The 20,090-nt window shown below is 43.7% G+C and overlaps 10 protein-coding genes across 10 annotated transcripts; 7 read left to right on the top strand and 3 right to left on the bottom strand.

Annotated features, from left to right (window-relative positions):
* The first annotated feature begins 556 nt into the window (after positions 1–556).
* Positions 557–1,688, top strand: V1516DRAFT_667692 (leucine-rich repeat-domain-containing protein). Its single transcript, XM_066920892.1, has 4 exons — positions 557–722; positions 778–818; positions 877–1,140; positions 1,195–1,688. Exons 1-4 carry the CDS (start codon positions 644–646, stop codon positions 1,528–1,530), a joined length of 720 nt encoding a protein of 239 aa, XP_066779645.1. The 5' UTR covers positions 557–643; the 3' UTR covers positions 1,531–1,688.
* V1516DRAFT_644690 (uncharacterized protein) lies at positions 1,689–2,408 on the top strand (the record flags this gene model as incomplete). The annotated part of the gene is made up of 2 exons (XM_066920153.1): positions 1,689–1,914; positions 1,968–2,408. The coding sequence occupies exons 1-2, from the start codon at positions 1,909–1,911 to the stop codon at positions 2,406–2,408; spliced, it is 447 nt and encodes a 148-aa protein (XP_066779644.1). The 5' UTR covers positions 1,689–1,908.
* A 57-nt stretch (positions 2,409–2,465) lies between these two features.
* On the bottom strand, positions 2,466–4,411 carry V1516DRAFT_667687 (DNA polymerase alpha/epsilon subunit B-domain-containing protein). The gene is made up of 4 exons (XM_066920891.1): positions 4,054–4,411; positions 3,806–4,004; positions 3,269–3,757; positions 2,466–3,211 (listed from the first exon to the last, which is right to left on the bottom strand). Exons 1-4 carry the CDS (start codon positions 4,119–4,121, stop codon positions 2,528–2,530), a joined length of 1,440 nt encoding a protein of 479 aa, XP_066779643.1. The 5' UTR covers positions 4,122–4,411; the 3' UTR covers positions 2,466–2,527.
* V1516DRAFT_661538 (uncharacterized protein) lies at positions 4,410–4,640 on the top strand (the record flags this gene model as incomplete). The annotated part of the gene is made up of 1 exon (XM_066920370.1): positions 4,410–4,640. The coding sequence occupies one exon, from the start codon at positions 4,410–4,412 to the stop codon at positions 4,638–4,640; it is 231 nt and encodes a 76-aa protein (XP_066779642.1).
* A 49-nt stretch (positions 4,641–4,689) lies between these two features.
* V1516DRAFT_667684 (3-oxo-5-alpha-steroid 4-dehydrogenase-domain-containing protein) lies at positions 4,690–5,911 on the bottom strand. The gene is made up of 2 exons (XM_066920890.1): positions 5,522–5,911; positions 4,690–5,467 (listed from the first exon to the last, which is right to left on the bottom strand). Exons 1-2 carry the CDS (start codon positions 5,760–5,762, stop codon positions 4,812–4,814), a joined length of 897 nt encoding a protein of 298 aa, XP_066779641.1. The 5' UTR covers positions 5,763–5,911; the 3' UTR covers positions 4,690–4,811.
* Positions 5,912–6,294: 383 nt separating this feature from the next.
* On the top strand, positions 6,295–11,000 carry V1516DRAFT_661536 (SNF2 family N-terminal domain-containing protein; the record flags this gene model as incomplete). Its single annotated transcript, XM_066920369.1, has 4 exons — positions 6,295–8,901; positions 8,950–9,944; positions 9,992–10,426; positions 10,490–11,000. 4 exons carry the CDS (start codon positions 6,295–6,297, stop codon positions 10,998–11,000), a joined length of 4,548 nt encoding a protein of 1,515 aa, XP_066779640.1.
* A 1,327-nt stretch (positions 11,001–12,327) lies between these two features.
* V1516DRAFT_667678 (P-loop containing nucleoside triphosphate hydrolase protein) lies at positions 12,328–13,959 on the top strand. Its single transcript, XM_066920889.1, has one exon. It carries the CDS (start codon positions 12,437–12,439, stop codon positions 13,802–13,804), a length of 1,368 nt encoding a protein of 455 aa, XP_066779639.1. The 5' UTR covers positions 12,328–12,436; the 3' UTR covers positions 13,805–13,959.
* A 70-nt stretch (positions 13,960–14,029) lies between these two features.
* On the top strand, positions 14,030–17,488 carry V1516DRAFT_667675 (TATA element modulatory factor 1 TATA binding-domain-containing protein). Its single transcript, XM_066920888.1, has 2 exons — positions 14,030–15,907; positions 15,961–17,488. The coding sequence occupies exons 1-2, from the start codon at positions 14,291–14,293 to the stop codon at positions 17,224–17,226; spliced, it is 2,883 nt and encodes a 960-aa protein (XP_066779638.1). The 5' UTR covers positions 14,030–14,290; the 3' UTR covers positions 17,227–17,488.
* On the top strand, positions 17,489–19,120 carry V1516DRAFT_631174 (peptidase M24, structural domain-containing protein). The gene is made up of 2 exons (XM_066919949.1): positions 17,489–17,929; positions 17,989–19,120. The coding sequence occupies exons 1-2, from the start codon at positions 17,568–17,570 to the stop codon at positions 19,010–19,012; spliced, it is 1,386 nt and encodes a 461-aa protein (XP_066779637.1). The 5' UTR covers positions 17,489–17,567; the 3' UTR covers positions 19,013–19,120.
* On the bottom strand, positions 19,022–19,895 carry V1516DRAFT_667672 (ATPase). The gene is made up of 4 exons (XM_066920887.1): positions 19,666–19,895; positions 19,534–19,563; positions 19,372–19,460; positions 19,022–19,316 (listed from the first exon to the last, which is right to left on the bottom strand). The coding sequence occupies exons 1-4, from the start codon at positions 19,801–19,803 to the stop codon at positions 19,295–19,297; spliced, it is 279 nt and encodes a 92-aa protein (XP_066779636.1). The 5' UTR covers positions 19,804–19,895; the 3' UTR covers positions 19,022–19,294.
* Between the last annotated feature and the right edge of the window lie 195 nt (positions 19,896–20,090).

The following is a 20,090-nucleotide window of genomic DNA, read 5'->3' as shown; positions in this document are numbered from 1 at the left end:
GATTCACCCAGTGTAAGCTAGGTGTCCTTTGGCAAAGAATCTTTCTTGCACTTTCTTAGGCTCTTGAAAAGTAGGTAATTGATTTTCAAAAGTTGGGCGCAGACCTAATAAACTAGCTCTGCTAGATTTGTGCTATTTTCAATTCGGATCGGAAAGTTTTCATACATACCTTTGCTCAATAATATAAGTTATTAATTTTTAAGAAACAGTAATAATCTCAGCTCATGTCTAGAATTGTTGGTCTAAATGTCAAATATGCTTGTTAGAAAACTTGAGCTCCGGCTGGGAAACATTAGTTTGACTTTGAAAGAGTAGATCATTGAAAGACCTCAAGACAACGCAAGCGCGAAACTCAATTCAACTAAGTGTCTCTACCATCTAAGTAACAGCAAAGAATAGCTCTATTATAATTTTAATGTCTCTTCTAGAAACCTTATGACTGCCACGAAAGAAGTCGAAAATGAGAGTAAGAGGGCTCGTATACAAATCCCTCTCCCGATTACACATGCACACAAATTATTTCCACATTAGAGGAAATCAACAAGCTTGAGCCAAACAACTACGAATCGAAATCCAAATCCAAATAAGTTCAAGTTTGATTTAGAATAAGAACGAAAATACTTTTTGCATAAAAGAAAATCAAATGAAGCTGACCGCAGATCTTATTAATGGCTCGCCGTCCTATATTAATCCGCTGAAAGATCGAGAGTTGAATCTGCGTGGTAAGTGAATGGATACGATTTTATCATGGATTGATTCCTTATTGACGGCTTACAGGCCATAGAATACCAGCATTAGAGAATCTTGGTGCAACAAAGGTACATTTCTTTTGGGCCTTTGAGTGATATGATGGGACGCGATTCTGACAATGAATAGGACCTGAATGATGCGATAGACTTGACGGACAATGATCTAACGTCATTAGCCAATATTCCATCACTTCCTCATCTTCGACGGCTACTATTAGCGCGAAATAAAATTTCATCGATTTCACCTTCTATCGCCACTTCTGTTCCGAATTTGACGACTTTGATCCTGACTCACAATCAACTTTCAAATCTGTCCGATATCTTACCGCTACAAAAATTATCTCTATTAACTTATATATCTTTCTTGGAAAATCCAATTACTCGGCATGAGGTACGTTTTAAATTTTAGAAGATATAATTGCGAGCTATTTATTCACCATGCCAGCACTACCGACTTTTTCTCATTTGGGCAATCCCCTCGGTGCGAATACTCGATTTCAACAAAGTCAAGAAATCTGAGCGAGAAGAGGCAACACAACTATTTGGAACCATTGACGAACCTACTGATTTAGCAGCTAAATACTCTGCGGCCAGTCTCAATGCGCAGGCACGTGTGTTTAACGTCGATAGCAATGGCAATCATCTGAATGGGAAATCATCGACATTAAGAAATAAATTGACTGCACAAGAAAAGGAAGAAATTATGGAGCAGTTGAGAAATGCGAAAAGTTTAGGAGAAATTGAGCGACTGGAGCAAGTTTTGCGGAGAATAGAAAGTTGATAGACTACTGTTGGATTATGTAAGATAGGCCTGAATTTACAATCTTTCTTGAGCTTATGCATTTTACTTCTATTATTAGTACCCTCGAAGAATTAAAGTGATAAGAATTTGTACATTGTCATTAGTTGTAAAAGAAATTTATGAAACATTTACGTATTCCAAATTCTACTTCTATAGAGAGCTCTGAATTCAGGGGATTCACAAGGTGCGGCTTGTTCAATTGTGCTTTTTTGCACACTTGATTCAACTCTTTTCTAGTTTGATAAAACTATTATTTGATTCTTTCACTCGCAAAGACTCTCAGATCTGCTCTTGCTTTGCTAAAATAGTAGAGTGCGATATATATAATTTGTCTGTTTTGGGATTCACTGTTTTACAATGGCTGTAAGTACGATGATAGTGTGCTGTTTTCTCGTTACTAATTATTCCGCAATCAGAATCTAAACGAAATTATCGACATAATTAGCCGAGGAGCAGACGCCTTTATCTCTGTATATTATCCATGTATAGATAATAATCCCGAGACATTGCCCTCGTTGGTTGAATCAAACGCGGCAATAGTCTATAATGGGAATCCCATGGTTGGGGGTCATGCCTACGCTCAGCTATACGCTAGCATGCCGAGAACGCAGCATACTGTGACTGGATATAATTGCCATCCGATTACACTCTTAGGTGATGAATCTGGGAGTGGACTGGTTGCTCCGGGGGTGGTTTTGGTTACAGAGGGAAAAGTCCGGATAGGAAGTGACAACAAAAGGAACCTTTGCGGGTTTACCGAGACTTTGATATTGAAACCTCAGCCCGATGGCAAATATATGGTTTCTTCGACCGGATACCGGATAATATTCCGAACGGACAATAATCTGGAACCTTAATGCTCAAGATTTACATATTAATCCGATCCAAAGTCTTTGTATTTTTATCCATTATACTGCTTGGTGTATATATATATTATTGTATTCTAATTCCACATCATAGATTTCTATATTGCAATTCAAACTCCGGCTTTAAACGATATCACACTACATTCTAGGCTGCTTAAATCAAGAAGCACTATTTGCCCTGTTTCGCTAAATTTTGGAACAGTGATTATTCGAATCAGCTGGCCGTTGGCACCTGAATACAAGCTTGTTCCAAACTCTGGCTGGTTCCCTGCGAAATAAACATGTGGAGTCTCCCTTATCACAAACGGATCATTGTCCTGGAATGGGAAACTCCATAAGGTATCAGGAGCAGTAGGGGCTATATGCTGCCATCGAAGAGTGTGTTCCATCATCGATATCCTATCGGTTCCAGCAGCGTACTTGTAAATATCATCGATGGTCTGTCCACCAACTCCTAAAATTCTTACACCGCCAATATCCCACCAACATGGGTTTGTGACCGGCCGAATAGCGGAAGGTATTAACGCTCTTGATCGAAGAAACTGGGCTGGATGTAGTGGCTGTTGGGGAAGTGTTATCGTAGTAGGGTCAGTGGGCCCTGACATAATATCTATCGGCATTGATAGTGCTAATTGCGTTAACATTTTATCAACCGCCTCGACTGGTTTAGAAGGCTCGGAAGTTTGGAACCTCCGTTTTGGGTCTTCTTGACCGGATAGTGAACTAGCATTGACTTCTGCAAATGTATTTCCCGCAAAAATAGCATGCACAATATTCGTTCCATCCGTATTGTCCTATAACTTATTAGTCGCTGAAACCTATCAAATATGCATAGAACAAGCACGGCTTACAATCGAATCCATCTCACCCATCAAAAATTCTTTTAATAAATTTATCTCAATTCCTTCATGCTCGTCCCCACTAATATCCAATCCAGATAGCAGAGCCAGATATTTCTTCTCTACATAATTTGGTGCAATAGCTTTTTGCTCAGCCATTTCTGGGAAAACCAGTTGCATAGCTTCGAACTGGCCCTCTGCCGTTTCAGATCCAAGAACGCCAACTACACATCCTGTTATCAGCAGATCGAGATATTTTGAAAGTGCAGGTCCCGTTAATGTAACACGACCACTTTCATCTTCAATGACAACCTCGTCATGTTGCCTATCTGTGAATTTGGTATGCGTATCTGGCACATCTGTCCAAAACTCATTAGTAACTTCTTCAAGAATATTAGGCTTGCTTGTGATTTCAAGATAAATTGTTCCAACGATATAACAAAGCTTGCCAGGACTAATGTCCAATGCTCGCGGAGCATACTGCACTTTTTGTCCAGCAACCTGTGCAATTAATTAGAGACATCAATTAATTCTAGTTTGGATACTTACAATCATATCACCCCATGCATCTTGAGCCGACTGACACACTCGAGGCTTTAACAGAGCCAACCGCATGAAATATATGCTGGCATATTGCCGTTCGTATGAATCACCTTTGTTTTTAGTTATAAACTCGCTATTATACTCCTCAATCAGATTAACATTGATAGAGGTATCTCTTTTGGCAATAGAAACAGAAGACGAGAAGCTCGCTAGGGTTAGTCCCTGTACGTAACTGAATATAAGGTAGTACATACTCCGGTTCGGACAGTAAATAATCTCCTCCAGTAGTGGATAGAGACGCTACTGGAGGCATTGTATTCATGAGCTCAGAATGGAATGCTTTGCAGCCAGATCAGATTCAACGAACGCGTAAAGTCGACTAGATTTGGGAGCACGCGTTAATTAGCGCTAAGAAGCAACACGACCAAAATAGCTCTACTTATATAAATATTCATGTAAACCTAAAACTGGGTCAATAGTATCGACAGATCATTTTCCTGTTCCCGTCATTTGCCAGGTCATCGTCTATTTACTCATCTAGTTCCACTCCAGTGAGTCAGCTTCGGCAAATTATCTTCAAATTCTACAAAAATAACGCGCAATCCAAGTCATGTCTCCGACAGCATTAGATAAGGCTTTAGCACGACCTTCTAAATTCATGTTACTTTCGTTCACAGGAATCGTTGTTGCAGCTTGTTCGTACATGTTGATTTTTGGTGATGATCTTCCAAAGTATGAGATGCCTGCTTCTAAGAAGGAGGAAGACAAGAAAACAAAACAAGGCTCGATTACTTCGGAAGAATCTGAACTAGACGTTAGTGATCTTAAGCGATGCAATTAATTTCCTTGTGAAGTAGTGAGTTTATGGTGTTAGATCTACAGATCATGTTACCTCTTCATATCTTATATTTTCATGCTATAATTATTTCGCTTAATTTTCTTTCTAGCTTGTGGAACATTAGAAGAACCAAACTTTAGATTCAATATGGCTAGTCTCCGATTGTAGACCAGCTCAAGCTATGTATGGGAAGATCGCTTTACGGGATTTGGGATACTTTCCAGGAAACTCGCGTTTATACTTTGAGTGCTTCTTCAGAGCCCACTGATACATTGTGACCGTGGACACAAGCCAGAACAGAGCTGCCGACCAGGTTCTAGTGATTCCAACAACAGCAAGCCATGAGAGACTTTCAAAGAAATAATTTGGACACGAAACAAGATTGAAGCCGTATCCAAATGGAATTTTACGCTGTGTTGTACCTTTAGGACGAAGCGAAGAAAGAATGAGATGTGTCACGAAATTCGAAGTTTCCGCGTAGATCCAAAGACCAACCAAACTGTAATAAATGGCCGGGGGAAGTGGAGTGCGAGTGTCAGGTTTATAAGAAAAATACCCCAACAATACGCCTGATAGAAACCAGTAATGGCTGGAATTGCGAAAAATGTAAAGAAATGGCATGGAAGCGTTTGAAAAACGATGAACGAACAAGGTTTCCAATTCACGTTTGAGATAATGGATGAGAACCATGATCAGCAACGTTTTCTGCATGAGTGAGTGCTCGTACGTTCTTCCATAAAATAGCGCTTGACAGTTGTAGAGCAAAAGGTGAATGAATATAGGACCCGCATATTCAATATAAAACACGGTTGCCCAGCTCACTTGCGGACCTATTTGGAGGCATCAGTTAAATACCTTTGGTGCCGAATCTTCGAACTACTTACCCAGATCTTTTACATAGACGATTGAATTGTCTTGTAAATCATACTTTTCCAGCGGCGTTCCCGGAATCAATCGAGTATTATCGATCAATGTCAAACGAAGTCGCTCTGTACCGAGCTTGGTCACTCCTGAGAGCGCCTCGACCAGTGACTCGACCGTACTCTTCGAATCTACTTCTAGTGTCGAAGGAAGTCGGCTAATCTTTGCCTTTGGGGATTTGGTGCGAATGTTAACTGTCACCATCGTGACTAGCAGCGATTGATTGGTGATCGTCTCTTAAGTTTTAACCAACAGGAAACAAAAGTGAAACTAGAAAGGATGTCAAAAAGTTGTTCACTGTATATCCAATCCTTCTGAACACTCAACAAATGTCACGTGACACTAAATCCTATCTGTTCTGGGAAATGATGTCTGGGAACGAAGATAATAATGATTAAGAGAGAATTGAATTAGTGAAGTAGATATAAGAATAAAAATATCTCAGATGTTTAACGAGATTATTAGCATCTAACTGATATTACTGCAGCAGATACTGCCAGTTTGCCTAGCGGAATAAGTCTGATTGAATAATCAAGCTCCCATTGAAGTTTGTCAAATTGCTTCATTATCCGACTACATTTACCTTTTTGTGTGGTTTGCGCTTTAATCAGCTCTGAATAGAACTACCATTCATCTGGGTATTGGGAGCTTTTTGGTGGTTGAGCATTCTCTCGAGAAATAGAATGTAACACTCGCAATTTCTTGAGACCCAGTCATTGCGAAGACGAGTGCAACAATGGATGCCAAGTTCCTTGATGTTAGTTGGGACGAGATCTCCGAGTTCAACTTCAAACTAATAGACCAACTTATTCGTAAACAAGTATTTCCTCAGGAGTTCGAAACTGCATCCGCCAAACGTCGTCGACTGAACCGCGACCGGAATGTCAGCGAGCAGTGTCAACCGGGTCACTCAGTAATACCAACGGTTGTTGGTATTGACAAGTTTGAAGACCAAGTCGTGTTGTTGCGTACTAAACTACGACTTAATCTGATTAAAAATGCGGAAAATTTGTCGTTAAAATCGACAATTGACCAAGTTCTCACAATTCTGGCACAATCTCTAGGAAAGTCTGAAGAATTGGTCTACAGGATAGCTTGTACATTTACAATTGATGATTCCAGAAGTCAGCTTCAAATATTTTCAGTCGGCAAAAAAACGCTGATCATTCAAATAGATATATCAAATCTTGAATTGTTAGGTGATTTACGACTATTCAGATCAGTATTTTCGAATAAGAAATTAACAAATTCTACTTCTCCACTCAAAATTCCGAGTCCTTGCCTATGTTTCTCGGTCGCTGCTTCATTATCGATATATTTAGATTTTGGAGTTGTTTTGCCTAGTTCTGCGGTTCCTTCGGCTTATGCTGCCGAGATGGCATCGGTTCCTGTGTTTGATCAACTCATACACAAAGCATTTCCTGCCTTATCTATGAATGCTCGGAAATATAATCATGAACCAGACGAAAAGTCGATGGGCTCAGATGAGCGCCAGGCCGTGACTCCAGTACAGTTTTATCGGGCCATTTGCCAGCACCAGCTTCCAAAGGCTAGTCCAATGATTCAGCATCCGGATCTTATAACGCCTTTACTTGACTACCAAGCACAAACAGTTGAATGGTGCTTGCAACGAGAAGGAAAATTCATTTCTTCCACCTCAGGAGAATTGGAAAACATGCCCATTTCCGATCTACCATTTCCACCTCTAGGATGGACAAAGACCGAAGTCACAGGGAAGTACTTTTGGGTGGCTCCACAATACGGACTCGTCTGTACCTCGGATACCCAGTTACGTGATGAGAGCTATTCCAGTTTCATGTCTGGCGCCAAAGGATTAATTGCAGAAGAAATGGGACTTGGAAAATCCATTGAAGCAATTGATCTGATCTTGCTAAATAGACGTCCAGACGAAGACATTGGCAGATCAACTATAGACAGCTATTCGGGAGACGAAATCGTAAAATCAAAGGCTACGCTCATAATTAGCCCTACAAGTATTCACAAGCAATGGATGGAAGAATTTAAAAAGCATTCGCGCACGTTATCTGTATATGACTACCGGGGCGCGTGGAGTTTGAAAAATCGTGTCGGCGCAGCAGAAATAGCAGATTACGATGTTGTTCTAACAACATATAACATTCTTACTCGAGAGATCCACTATGCACAGCAGCCGCCGGCCCGAAGTTTGCGACATGAACCTAAATACGAACGATTTCGAAGTCCTTTAGTTCAGTTGGAGTTCTGGAGAGTGATGCTAGATGAAGTACAACTTGTGGAAACCGGTGTGAGTAATGCAGCATTGGTTGCTCGACTTGTACCTAGATTTCATGCCTGGGGTATTTCAGGAACTCCAATTCGAAACGAACTTTCTGATCTGTCTGGATTATTACAGTTTTTACGCTATGTTCCATATACTCAGGGCCACCAGGCAAAAGTCTGGGAGCGCTTGTACAAGGACCGAGAAGCATTTTGCCAGTTTTTCACCCAAATAAGTCTCAGACATACCAAGGATATGGTCAAAGATAGCATTGCCCTTCCTCCGCAGCGGCGCATCGTACTGACTATTCCATTCACAACAGTTGAAGAAAATAATTATCGCCATTTGTTTCAAGAATTTCTTGATGATTGCGGTTTTACGCCGACTGGAGCACCGGCGCATGATGAATGGGATCCGGCGGAAGTTCTTCCAAAAATGAGTCGCTGGCTAGGTAGATTGCGTCAAACATGTTGTCATGCACAAATAGGAGCAGGAAATCGTCGTGCTTTGGGTGGTGGTCCACTGAGGACAGTAAATGACGTCCTTGAAGCGATGCTGGAAAACGCACAGTCTACTGTGCTGACCGACGAACGGACTTATTGGACATCGTTGATCCAACGAGGTCAATTATATGAACAGAATAAAGATGCTGATAGAGCTCTAGAATTATGGATGGCTGCTCTGGAAGGCGTACAAAAGGTTTTGTTATCATGTCGGAGACTGGTCGAAGAGGACCTCAAAGCTCAGCAGGAGTTTCTAGTAACCGTTAAACGTCGTCGAGAGTTGGAAAAGCAAAGTACAGCTATACGGGATCAATCCTTACTGGAGGGGGAAGATGCCGAAGATGCTCTCAGCGACGATGAAGAAGCCCAACAGCGCAAAGAGGAACGGAGTATGATGGATCAAATCGAGAGAGAAACAGAAGACAATTTGAAAAACAGAGTTTCAGCGTCTCGCCATCGAGTACGAACCTTTCTCGAGCTCCAGCACCGATGCTTGTTTTTCATCGCGAGTATCCATTTTCAGAAAGAAAACAAGGAACTCGAAGATAAGTATTATGGACTGGCACAGGCAGCTCGCCAAGAAGTGAGTTGAAAGTACTTATAAAGCAGAGCATGTGTACTAATTTTCTAGTTATTGCAAGAATCTCAGGGAAAAGCACAAGTCCTCATGAATCGTTTGATGAATCGAGCAAAGCTTCAAAAGTTTGTCGAGATTCCTGAGATTAAAGACGTCGACGAAATCCAAGGAACCTTAGAAACCCGTTCTACAATTAGTCGTATACGGGAGTTATCTGGATTTTTGAACGAGCAGGCCAATGTTCTAGATGAATGGCGAGAAAAGGTAATTTCACTAATGAGCCAGAATTTGGTAGATAAGGATTCGGAGCCGGATGGAGAGGAATATACCGAATCTCTTGATGCCCAAGAGGAAGGCTTTTCGTACCAAGAAGCGATACGACAAGTTTTGGCCGATAGAAACGAAGCGCTGAATGGTGTTCGAAATAATCTAGTCGAGTATGATATCGAGCGAGAAGATCTTTTAGATAAGCGGACAGAACTAGCTACAAAGCTACTTCAGCAACGAAGGGCTGTCAAACCTCCTCCTCACCTCGGATCTTTGAAATTAGCGCATGAAGAGCTTCGAAGAACCACTACCCAACTAATGTATAATGCTGAAGATGCAAACGGAGATAGACTGCAAAGAAGATACGAAGTGGAATATGCAATTGCAGATACTGAACTAAATAATCTCCGAGAACTTATGGATAGCCAGAAACATGTATTGGAAAAGTTGGATAAGGAATTGCTTTTTTTCCGGCTAGTCTACAATGCACGTATAGAGTACTACCGACAACTGCAACAGATCTCAGATGGAGTTGCGGAGTTTGTTCCGAAGGACGTAGAAAAGTTTTCTAAGTCTGCTGTGCAGCAAGAATCTAGGATTTTGAATCGAGTCAGAAAGGGATATGCGAGATTTCGATATTTAGAGCATTTGAAACGCACTGTTCTAGGGAATGCTGGAAGTGTCCCTGAGAGTGAGCGCATGTGTGTTATCTGCCAGTGTCCCTTTGAAATTGGTTCGCTGACGGTTTGTGGTCACCAATATTGTCGGGACTGCATTGTGGAGTAAGTATTAGCAACCCTTACCGAATCAAATTGCTAATGCAAGCCAGGTGGTGGAAGTTTCATAGAAGTTGTCCGATTTGCAAACGAAGCCTTAAAGAGTCGGACCTTTACAGTATTTCGTACAAGGCTACGGAGATCCAAGTCCAGGAAGAGCAATCTTCGTCCTCGACTATAGCTGGATCTGGAAAAGGAGCAATTTATTCTGGACTAAGCTCGGAAGCACTCAATAAAATCAAAGCAATAGATCTGATAGGATCGTTCGGATCTAAAATCGATATGATATTGCAGCACATGATCTGGCTTCGAGAAAACGAACCAAACGTACAAGTAGTGCTGTTTTCACAATGGAGTGAATTTCTCAAACTGGTCGCGATGGCGTTAACGAGGCATAGTATTCGATATGCGACACTTGACCAAAACATGGAAAATTTTAAATCGAATCCCGATATTATGTGCTTTCTGCTACATGCGCGCTCTCAGTCGTGAGTATTTCAACGAGTGGGAAAAAGAAGTTCATAGTTCGATTTAGCTGACACTTACTACAGATCTGGATTGACGTTAATTAATGCCACACATGTAATATTATGTGAGCCTTTGTTTAACACAGCGTTGGAACTGCAAGCCATCTCTCGGGTTCATCGAATCGGACAAACGAGACCGACCACCGTATGGATGTACGCCATCGGCGGCACAGTAGAAGAGTCTGTTTTAAGTCTCGTAACGAAACGACGCATAGCGCTTATGAATCCCGAATCGGAGACAGCAAACGTCGATTTCACGGAAGCCAAGCTAGATGTTAGTAACACGATCGCGCTATCGCGAGCGTCTGGGCGAATGATGAATCGACGAGGAGACGGCGAAGTTGTCCCACAAGATGAACTATGGGATCTATTTTTCGGCCAATCGGCTGCGGTTGAGTCCCATAGCAATATGAAGAGGCTCGAGAATGAGCTAAAGGATCAGGTTGTAGGAGGTTCGGAAGGCTTGTCCCTTGAATATCAGCGGTTTGTGGCGGCAGAGTCTGCGGAAAGAAGAATGGTCAGTGAAAATAAATAGATGGAGAATTTTGTTTAGGTAAGGGCGATAATATTGGCGTTTTGAAATAGTCACATAATAATATACTTCACATAATACGATCATAGTTGGGAATGAAACGTGCTAAATTCAAAAAATAGAAGATCTGAACTGCCATTAGTTGGGAACCCCTGGATTATATCTACCCAGTATGTCACAAGAATAACTCTTACAGTTGCTCTCCAATACAGTTAATTTCCTAAACACGACCTAGGAAATATTAGAATACTAAAGTTTTACTTTTCAGAACATAATGAGCAAGGCATGGAAGCAAAGATGCAGAAGATTCTAAATTCTGCTCGGCGACAATCCAGATCAGATGTTAACCCAGAAGATGAGGAAATTAGAAATGATTTGATTCAAGCTAGAAAGCATGAGTTGCCGGCCGCTATGAAAACTGAAAGTGAACCAAAACGTCGGAGAGGACGGCCCAGAAAGTCGAGCAACACAGATAGCTCACATTTCGAGAAACTTGTGGAAGCTCCAGTGGTAGACTCGATGTCTGGCTCTCCCGCTGGTCGAGGCAGCCTTGATTTAGAAGAAAACATACCGGTGAAAAGGAGACCAGGACGACCTCGGAAAAATCCTTGCCCTTTACCTACGATAGACAAACCAATTGAGTTCACTGACGCTGGCGGGAGACAAGATGATAGCACGGCAGCCATTGCGTCCGAATCCCAACCCATCAAGCGCCGACCTGGTCGCCCTCGTAAGGGAGCATCTGTCGCCATTTTTGTCCCTGTACGAGGATATGCGAAAATATTAAATGATTCTATCGAGGTATCTGGGCCTCCGATTCAAGTTGAAGAAGCCCCTACGTCTGCAGACCAGGTTCATAGTACTGCGAAATTGATATCTCGCTCTGAAGATGCTCAAATACAACAAGAAGAATCGCCAGTTACTCCGAAAAGAAAGCGCGGACGGCCTCGCAAAGAAAAAATTCCATCTGCTCTGAGTCCAAGAATCGATGCCGATTCTGGGCAATCAACTGGAACAAAGGAGATAATGACGGAAGAGGTTGAAATTACAACACCCCGCAAACGTGGACGACCCAAAAAAATTGAAATTACACAAGAAGAGCTCGACTTGGCAGATACGCCGAGATTAGAACGGAAACGAATCAAGCCATCCTTGTATGCAAACGAGGTACCACAATCGAGTGGAAGAGGAAAAAACAAACTCAAAGACAAGCCGAAACAAAGAGGTCGACCTCGGAAAATTGATTCAATGCCTGGCACTCCTAGTGCACCTTCTACGCCAACGAAGAAGGAGAAGAATGTGATCGAGACACCTCGAAAGGATTTGAAGACTCCTGTCAAAGGGTGAGGAACTGGCTTACTACAACTTTATTATGACTAACTCTACTTAGATATGGCTCATTTACTCCACTTCCAAGCCGAGTCTTCAATACGCCGAAAATGTCGAGTCCAATGACTCCACATCTTAGTGCACGAGCAAAACTACATGCGGCAGCAGCTCCCGAGGCCCTTCCTTGTCGACAAGACGAGTTTAACGAAATACAGCTTGCCTTGGAAAACATGCTAGTCTCGGAGACTGGAGGGTGTATATATGTCAGTGGGACTCCAGGAACAGGTAAAACCGCCGCTGTTCGATCGGTAGTCCGATTTTTGAAAGAATACTACGGATTTCGATTTGTTGAGATCAATGGAATGAAGATAACGCAACCGACACATGCGTACGAAATGCTATGGGAAGCAATTTCAGGTCAATATGCCGGAGCAACACATGCTCTGCGGTTTCTGGACGATGAATTTACTCACCCGGAAATAATAACTCGTCCAGTAGTTGTACTAATGGACGAGCTCGACCAACTGGTGACAAAGAGTCAAGATGTGATGTACAACTTTTTCAATTGGCCGACTATGCCCAACTCCAAGCTGATTGTGATTGCTATTGCGAATATTATGGACTTACCCGAGCGAACATTGTCGAATAAGATCTCTAGCCGTCTGGGTCTGATTCGAATTCAATTTGCTGGATACACCCATAAACAACTACAGACGATAATCGAGGAGCGGCTAAAAGGGATTCCGGGAAACATAGTTCTGCCCGAGGCAATCGAATTTGCCAGCAGAAAAGTAGCCAGTGTTACAGGAGACGCTCGAAGGGCTCTCGAGATTTGCCGTCGCGCCGTGGAACTCGCCGAAATCGAAACAGTACCGCTTCGGCGACCGGCCGAGGAGGACGACGATGAGGACAAACTTGTACAAGTGTCACCAGTAGCCAAGACGGCGCATAAAGTGACGATTGCACATGTTAGAAAAGCTATCAACGAGGCGACAAGCTCACCGACGATGCAATACATTCCCACCATGTCGATCGTATGTAAAATAATTCTCGTTGCTCTGCTGCGACAAATTCGAATTAGTGGGGTGGCCGAGAATACGCTGGAGTCAGTTCTTGGAGTTATCGACCGGCAGATGCGCAACTTTGAAGGATTGGTGCAGTACGAGAGAGAATTGTATGGACCGATGAGGGACAGCGCCAACAGTAGTAGCGACCAGACGACCACGACATTTTCCCTTGGAACCCTGAAAACCTCGGACGGCTGTATTTTGGGCACGGCGCTCCGTCCAGGGGACAAGGCAGTCCACACAATGCGAGGATTTCAGCGCGGATTAGCCGAGCTGGTGGAGTCTGGGATCCTATTTCAGCAGCAGAGCCGAAGCGAACGTCACTGTAAAGTAAGACTCAACATCAGCGAATCTGATGTTCGAACTGCGCTAAGAGAAGACCCAGAAGTCGGCATGTTTGTGCGCGAATGAAGCAGAATGGATTTCAATCACTCTGTACAGCTGTCTATTTGCAAGTTTCTTGTTTAGTTCTATTTCGTAGCTTTCTCAGTGCGTCTCCGCTTATGGCTGTACCTTTTGCGGTAAAGTTAAGGAGAAATCGATATTATTTATTGCCCGTAGCTAAGTCCTCGTGCATACACAGTGCTGCACATTAGCCAAACCCAACTCAGCCGGTCTAAGGCACAGACGGGCTGCGGCGTTCTGCAAGTCCTCGACATGACCGTGCGACTGGGCGCTTTCTTTTCTCTTTTGTTTCTTGGGAAGCCAGATCAGTGGACAACCAAAATCCAGCCCGAAAGCACTGTGCGCAACAACACCACTCGGCCAACAACTCGCGGATCTTGCTCTTGTTCTGTCTATATCTGTGTCGACCCGCTGCATATTTTTCGCTGTCTGTGACCTTGTTCTGTCTGTCTGGCAAGTCCCTGGGATGAACGTTGTGGTGTCTCGCTCACAATGACCTCTGTCGACGATTCAGCAGCGCGGAGCCTGCCGGCGCCCGTGTCGTCGCCGTCGCCATCTTCAGAGCCTGTCAGCGGTCTGCACACGATCGAAGTCGCTGCTTCGGCGCCTGTCGAACATATTGGCGACTCGGTGTCCGAATTGGGGTCGCCTTCGCCCGGTCCCACAGATTCTAGCGGGCGCGACGCTGCTCCTTCTCCTCCTCCTTCTCCTCCTCATCCCCCACAGCTGCAGATGCAGCTACAGCAACCTCCAGAGCAACAGAGCGCTATACCTACAACACATCAGGCTCCTGACGCAACTACCGACCTTAAGCCTCCCAGGAATCCTGCACCTCGCGTCCAAACACGCTCCCCGGTGCCAGTAGTTACCGGGGGAGGATATCAGTGGGGATCATTTATCAAGCGTGCCGTATCGACCGTCGAGCAATCTCTCGACAAAGTCCTCGATCCTTCACTTACTTCGTCTTCGGGTTCTGTTGATTCATCCCCCGCCGCGGCTACTATGCAGACCACATTGGAACCACTTGCGAGTCAGACAGCGGCTGCAAATGCAAACTCACGTATTTCGATGCAGCAGCGTCTGGCTTTGGCTATGCAGGCTCAGCGACCGACATCATCTAATTCGCACGACTCTCGGTCGTCAAGTAGAGACAGAAGCGAGCGATCTTCGTTTGAAGCGAGTCGGCCAAATGCCGTGACTGACGAAGTAAAAACCGCTGCGGTTTCTGCTCCTGCTCCTGCTCCTGCTCCTGCTTCTGCTCCTGCTCCCGTTGTGGTTTCTCAGCCGACAGTCATTCCTACAACAATGGAGTCAACTGAATCCAAAGCTGAAAAAGATGAAACTGCTCCTGAAAAATCTACAGCAGTTCAAGCGACAGCGGATTCAGAATCAACTCCGGCTCTAAGGGCCGAATTGCGTCAAAAACAGGATGAACTGGATTACGCTCTTGGACGCATGTCTGTGTTAGAGGAAAAAGTTTCCTTATTGTCAAATCAATTACTTGCTTACTCTTCTGGACAGAGGAAGGATGTCGCTCCATTGGATAAACAGATCCGAGAACGGGACCAGAAATTAGCATTATTGCTCCAGGAAGGTGAAGAACTGTCTAAAAAAGAGCTACGATATATGAATACAATAAAACGATTTAGAGGAAACGAGCAAAGCTCTGCTAGAGCCGTGCAAGAAGCACAGCGACGTCAGGAACGGGCAGAAAAGGAAGCTGTAGATCTACGGGAACGGCTAAGAAAAAGTACCGAGATTGAAAAGAAGCAAAGCGATCGAATAAAATTGCTGGCCAAAGCGGAATCTGAAGCTGAAATTTTAAGACGGGACAGAGATTCTCTAAAGGCTACGGTGTCCGGATTACGTGATGAGTTAGCCAACGCGAATGTAATGATTGAAGATGCCGTGAAGAAGGCTCAAACAGGGGCCTTAGAAGATGAAAAAAGAAAGAACGAGGCTTTGGCTCGGGAGATTGAGAGCTTGAAGGCATCACAAGTCATGGAAAAGGAGAAAATTACCCAAGAAGTATTTACCTTGCAGGCAAAGCTAGACCGTAGCGCTGAACGTGCTAAAACTCGAGAACTTGAGCTCACAGATGAAATTTCGGTATGTTATTGTTACTTGTCCATTGCTAGTACTAATTTTGCTACTTTATTCAGGGTTTGGAACATAAACTGGAACGACAGAGAATGCAGGTCGAGGAATTGTCCACCGGCACATCGGGCGATTCTCATGCAAAGATGCTTCGCCAAGTAGAGACTTTGCAAAGTCAGTATGCTATCGCGTCCGAGAACTGGAAAGGTATTGAGGCCTCATTACTCTCCAGGATTGCTGGAATTGAAAACGAGCGTGACCAACTACTAAAACGAGAGTCTACACTTCGAAAGTCTCTACATGATGCAACCTCTCGGTTACGATTAATCGAAGCCGAAAGTGACGGAAGTGAATCCAAGATAAAGGACCTAGAGGCAGAGCTGCAATTGCAGACTGATGTAGTTCAGTCTCTACGGAAGCGCCTACAAGAAGAATCTGATCGGTCAGCGAAGGCAATCGGAGAGCTTGAGCGGGATAAATCCGAGGTTGAACAGAAACTTGCGGAAGAAGAGAGATTGAGAAAGGAGGATCGCAATTCACTAGCATATTTGAGGTCGCCTCCTCCGCAACCACTCTCACCTACTGTTCTCAAACGAGGATTAGATGCTGGCGGAAGCACGTCGCCAATGATGTTGTCTAATAATAGCCGTGTTTTTGGTCTGAGTCGTGAATCATCATTTGGAGAATTATTTTCCATGAGTGGTCAGCTCCCTTCTGCTAGCTCAAGTGGACCACCTACACCGATTATTCCGACTACCATTCAGCATCGCCGGTCTTCGAGACAAGTATCTATGACATCTAATGGTAGTTTTGTGTCTTATCCCTCGACACCTGGTTCTGCAACTCCAACTTTTATAGCCTCGGGTACATTTTCGTCACTTCCCGAGCTCGGAGAGCATCATCATGGTCATGACGGAGGATCGAGTGCCTCATCCGTTACCGGAAGCAACAACATGGATGATACCGGATCAATAGCTTCTACGACGATAGGCAACTCCTCATCCGAACGGATGAATTCTGTCATTCGAAGAATTACTTCCGAGCTGGCTTCTGCAAAAGAGGGGATTGCTATTCTGACTCGAGATCGCGACGCTGCTCGAGAAGAATCTGTGGAGCTTATGCGAGAAGTGAAGGACAAGCGAGCTCTCGAGACGCAAGCCGAGGAACTCAAGAAACGTGTTTCCGAGCTCGAAGAGCGCGAGCAGACGATGCTTGAATTACTAGGCGAAAAAACTGAGCGTGTAAACGAACTGCAAGATGATGTTGCCGACTTGAAGTCCATGTATCGCCAGCAAATTCAAGAGCTAATTGAACAAGTAAATCAAAAATGATTGCTTTTTGGGTGCAAGTCTTTTTTCATCTTTCATGTATCGTATAAAATCGAATGATGGCATTTCTAAATAGAGCTATATTTTGTTTTTATTGGTATTTATATAATGTATTTACTCTTTCTTTCGTTAATGCGATAGATTATCTTTGGCATTACTGGTAGAGAAGTTACCGGGAGTCGCTGCACAAGCAAACAGCTGGGAGTTCTGGCAAACCTTAAACTTGGTAGCACATTGCGATTCCCCTGAAAAAAAATCTGCTGGGTAAACAAGTCTCGAGAACTACAATACAGAGATCCAAGTGGTCGTTAGAATATTGCGATCTTGAGCTAAGACTAGACAAAATGGCAACCAATAAATCGCAAGAAATGACTGTGGATTCACAGCGAAGTGCGGCCGACGTGAACAAGATTCAGACATTCGATAGTCCTGCGACGACGAAATATTGTGCAGCAGGCAAAATTGCACAGAGTGTACTGAAACATCTTGTCGGCGAGATTGCGAATAACAAAATCAGCAACGCATACGAAATTTGTCGGACAGGAGATGAGATGATCGAAAGAGAAGCTAAGAAAATTTTCAAGACGGTGGATGAGAAGGGCGTTGCAATGCCAACCACTATAGACGTGAATAATTGCATTGTGGGATATTCTCCTGTTGATAGTGAATCTGGATATGTTTTGCATGATGGTGATGTTGTCAAGATGTAGGCTCTTTATGTTTTTCTTTTTCCTGGATGATAGATTGATTCTAACATCTGCATAGCTCGTTAGGTGCTCACATTGACGGTTTTACGGCACTGGCTTCCCATACATTGGTCGTATATCCAAGTCTCGCACCTGCCGATCAAGTCAGTCCGACACCAGGACTAGTAGCTGATGCCATTTGCGCATCTTATATGGCTACAGAGGCTGTAATTAAGCTGCTTGGAACAGTTCTTGATCGGCCCGATCCGTCGACTGGTGCTTTGAGGTCGGGTTCGGCATTAGTGACTGGTGAAAGTATCAAACAAGTAGTGGAAATCATTGCTAAGACGTACAAAGTAAAGATAGTTCCTGGATCACAAGTCCGAAGAATTAAGAGATTTTTGGTCGGTCAAGATGCAGCCCTCGAAGTTGATGTGAAAGGATATGCTTGGGGTTCGCTGCGGATCGCAGAAGCCACAGATGATCCGGACGAAGGAGACCTGAGGAAAGACATTGACTCTACGGTTCCCGTTGAGGCTGGCGAGGCTTGGATTGTTGATATTTCAATGTGCGAATTTGCAGGTAAAGACAAAGACCTAAATCCTCATAACAGTCTTCAGCTCTCGAGAAGAGCAATCAAAGAGCATCGTTCTCTGAGGCCCACAATCTTCACTCGTGATTATAGCACGCACATCGAAATGAGGGTTAAGGCTGCTCGAGGAGTTCTTACAGAAATCGATATGCGGAAGTCAGTGTTTCCCTTCCATTCCTCTGCGCTACAAACCGATGGAGCACCATTAGGTATCGCGGCGTTGACAAGTGCAGGCGTACTCGCGCCTTCACAAGTTTGGACCGCTCCTTCATCGTCGCTCGTAACCCGGGAGCGAACAACAATTTTATTGGTACCAAACAAAGGAGCCAAGAACGGAGGCGAGATAGTTCGGTTAACAGGAGGGGAAATCACACCTAGCTGGGTTCACAGTGAGTTTGAAATCACAGATGCCTTAGTAAAGGGACTACTAGACGCAAACGTTAGAATACGCAATGTTGTTGGTGTTAGTTTGGAAGGAATATCTGCGAGCGATGAAATGGATATCGAGTAAAAGAGAGAGTGGAGTTGAAATGAGATGCCACTCATACAAATTTATGAACGGCATTTGTATTGTACTATAGACGTCCAGAATATTTCAATATACGTTAATTCCAATTTACTCTACAATACCCAGCTATCATTCCAGAATATTAGACACTGAATAGTCAGAAATTGGTCCAGTAGATGTTTTATTTATACCACTGACGCCGACAAAGGCAGAGAAACAAAAAGAAGAAATGACGAAATCAGATGTTGTTGGAGTAGGCAAAATTTCGAAATTTTCGAGATGCATTTATTTCTTCTCGATCTCATCGCTATAACACTGTTAGATCAAACCCAGTCTCGATCTTGCGGAACAAAGCTACTTACAGATGAGTCTCAATGGCGTCAAGATGTTCGCGCTGCTTCTTAAGAGCTTCACGAAGAGCCTTGAGCTTCTCGGCCTCAACTTGTCTGACCTGGAGAAAGATATATTAGCAAATCGAATCGGACTGTGAGCTTCATTTAGGCAAATCAAATATCAAGACATACAAAGAAATCCTCGTTAGCCTTCTCACGTTTCTGCAAAAGGTTAGCCATCATATTCACAAGCATCGCATCCTAAGGTGATCATCTATCTACTGAAACTGAGAGGCTTGAGAATGCAACCTCAGATCGACATACATTGAAGGAATCGGACGACTTCTCGCCTCCAGAGCGAACCGAACCGGTAGCACCCTCAGGAGCATAGCAACGGACGGCGATAGGAGTGATGAAACGGCGAGCCGAAACACGAGCAGAACGAGCAGCGATAGCAATCATTGTGAAAATAAACGTGCTTTAATTAGTATAGTCAATTGGAATTCGAGAGATTGTCGGATATTAAGAGAACTTCCGCTTAATGTTGTTTTGTATGGGCACTCGGAAGTTTCGAGTTTAGGCTCTCTCTCACGACTTTTGGTTGGCCGCCGGGACAACACAAATTACCCTACTTTGGTAAAGGGTTAACCTAATGAAGAGTGCATAGTGTAAAAGAATATAGGTAGACTAGTTCTGATTTGAACTTCAAATAAGGCTTTATATGTGAAAATAAAGTGCTAATTGGAAAG

This window comes from Lipomyces oligophaga (genome assembly GCF_038497815.1).
Source record: "Lipomyces oligophaga strain CBS 7107 unplaced genomic scaffold V1516scaffold_1, whole genome shotgun sequence".
NCBI classification, from domain to species: Eukaryota; Fungi; Ascomycota; class Lipomycetes; order Lipomycetales; family Lipomycetaceae; genus Lipomyces; species [Lipomyces] oligophaga.
The sequence above is the reverse complement of the archived record's forward strand: the minus strand, read 5'-3'. Positions and strand labels throughout refer to the sequence as shown.

What these genes read in the sequence shown, in the direction of transcription:
- V1516DRAFT_667692 (XM_066920892.1), top strand. Translation starts at nt 644, where the DNA reads ATGAAGCTGACCGCAGATCTTATTAATGGCTCGCCGTCCTATATTAAT. An exon ending in TCGAGAGTTGAATCTGCGTG is followed by an intron (nt 723 to 777) that starts GTAAGTGAATGG and finishes GACGGCTTACAG; the next exon opens with GCCATAGAATACCAGCATTA. An exon ending in ATCCAATTACTCGGCATGAG is followed by an intron (nt 1,141 to 1,194) that starts GTACGTTTTAAA and finishes TCACCATGCCAG; the next exon opens with CACTACCGACTTTTTCTCAT.
- V1516DRAFT_667687 (XM_066920891.1), bottom strand. Translation starts at nt 4,121, where the DNA reads ATGAATACAATGCCTCCAGTAGCGTCTCTATCCACTACTGGAGGAGAT. An exon ending in TATTTACTGTCCGAACCGGA is followed by an intron (nt 4,005 to 4,053) that starts GTATGTACTACC and finishes AACCCTAGCGAG; the next exon opens with CTTCTCGTCTTCTGTTTCTA. An exon ending in ATGCATGGGGTGATATGATT is followed by an intron (nt 3,758 to 3,805) that starts GTAAGTATCCAA and finishes TTAATTGCACAG; the next exon opens with GTTGCTGGACAAAAAGTGCA.
- V1516DRAFT_667684 (XM_066920890.1), bottom strand. Translation starts at nt 5,762, where the DNA reads ATGGTGACAGTTAACATTCGCACCAAATCCCCAAAGGCAAAGATTAGC. An exon ending in CGTCTATGTAAAAGATCTGG is followed by an intron (nt 5,468 to 5,521) that starts GTAAGTAGTTCG and finishes GCCTCCAAATAG; the next exon opens with GTCCGCAAGTGAGCTGGGCA.
- V1516DRAFT_667678 (XM_066920889.1), top strand. Translation starts at nt 12,437, where the DNA reads ATGTCGAGTCCAATGACTCCACATCTTAGTGCACGAGCAAAACTACAT.
- V1516DRAFT_667675 (XM_066920888.1), top strand. Translation starts at nt 14,291, where the DNA reads ATGACCTCTGTCGACGATTCAGCAGCGCGGAGCCTGCCGGCGCCCGTG. An exon ending in AGCTCACAGATGAAATTTCG is followed by an intron (nt 15,908 to 15,960) that starts GTATGTTATTGT and finishes TACTTTATTCAG; the next exon opens with GGTTTGGAACATAAACTGGA.
- V1516DRAFT_631174 (XM_066919949.1), top strand. Translation starts at nt 17,568, where the DNA reads ATGGCAACCAATAAATCGCAAGAAATGACTGTGGATTCACAGCGAAGT. An exon ending in GATGGTGATGTTGTCAAGAT is followed by an intron (nt 17,930 to 17,988) that starts GTAGGCTCTTTA and finishes ACATCTGCATAG; the next exon opens with CTCGTTAGGTGCTCACATTG.
- V1516DRAFT_667672 (XM_066920887.1), bottom strand. Translation starts at nt 19,803, where the DNA reads ATGATTGCTATCGCTGCTCGTTCTGCTCGTGTTTCGGCTCGCCGTTTC. An exon ending in AGTCGTCCGATTCCTTCAAT is followed by an intron (nt 19,564 to 19,665) that starts GTATGTCGATCT and finishes AACCTTTTGCAG; the next exon opens with AAACGTGAGAAGGCTAACGA. An exon ending in GACGCCATTGAGACTCATCT is followed by an intron (nt 19,317 to 19,371) that starts GTAAGTAGCTTT and finishes ACAGTGTTATAG; the next exon opens with CGATGAGATCGAGAAGAAAT.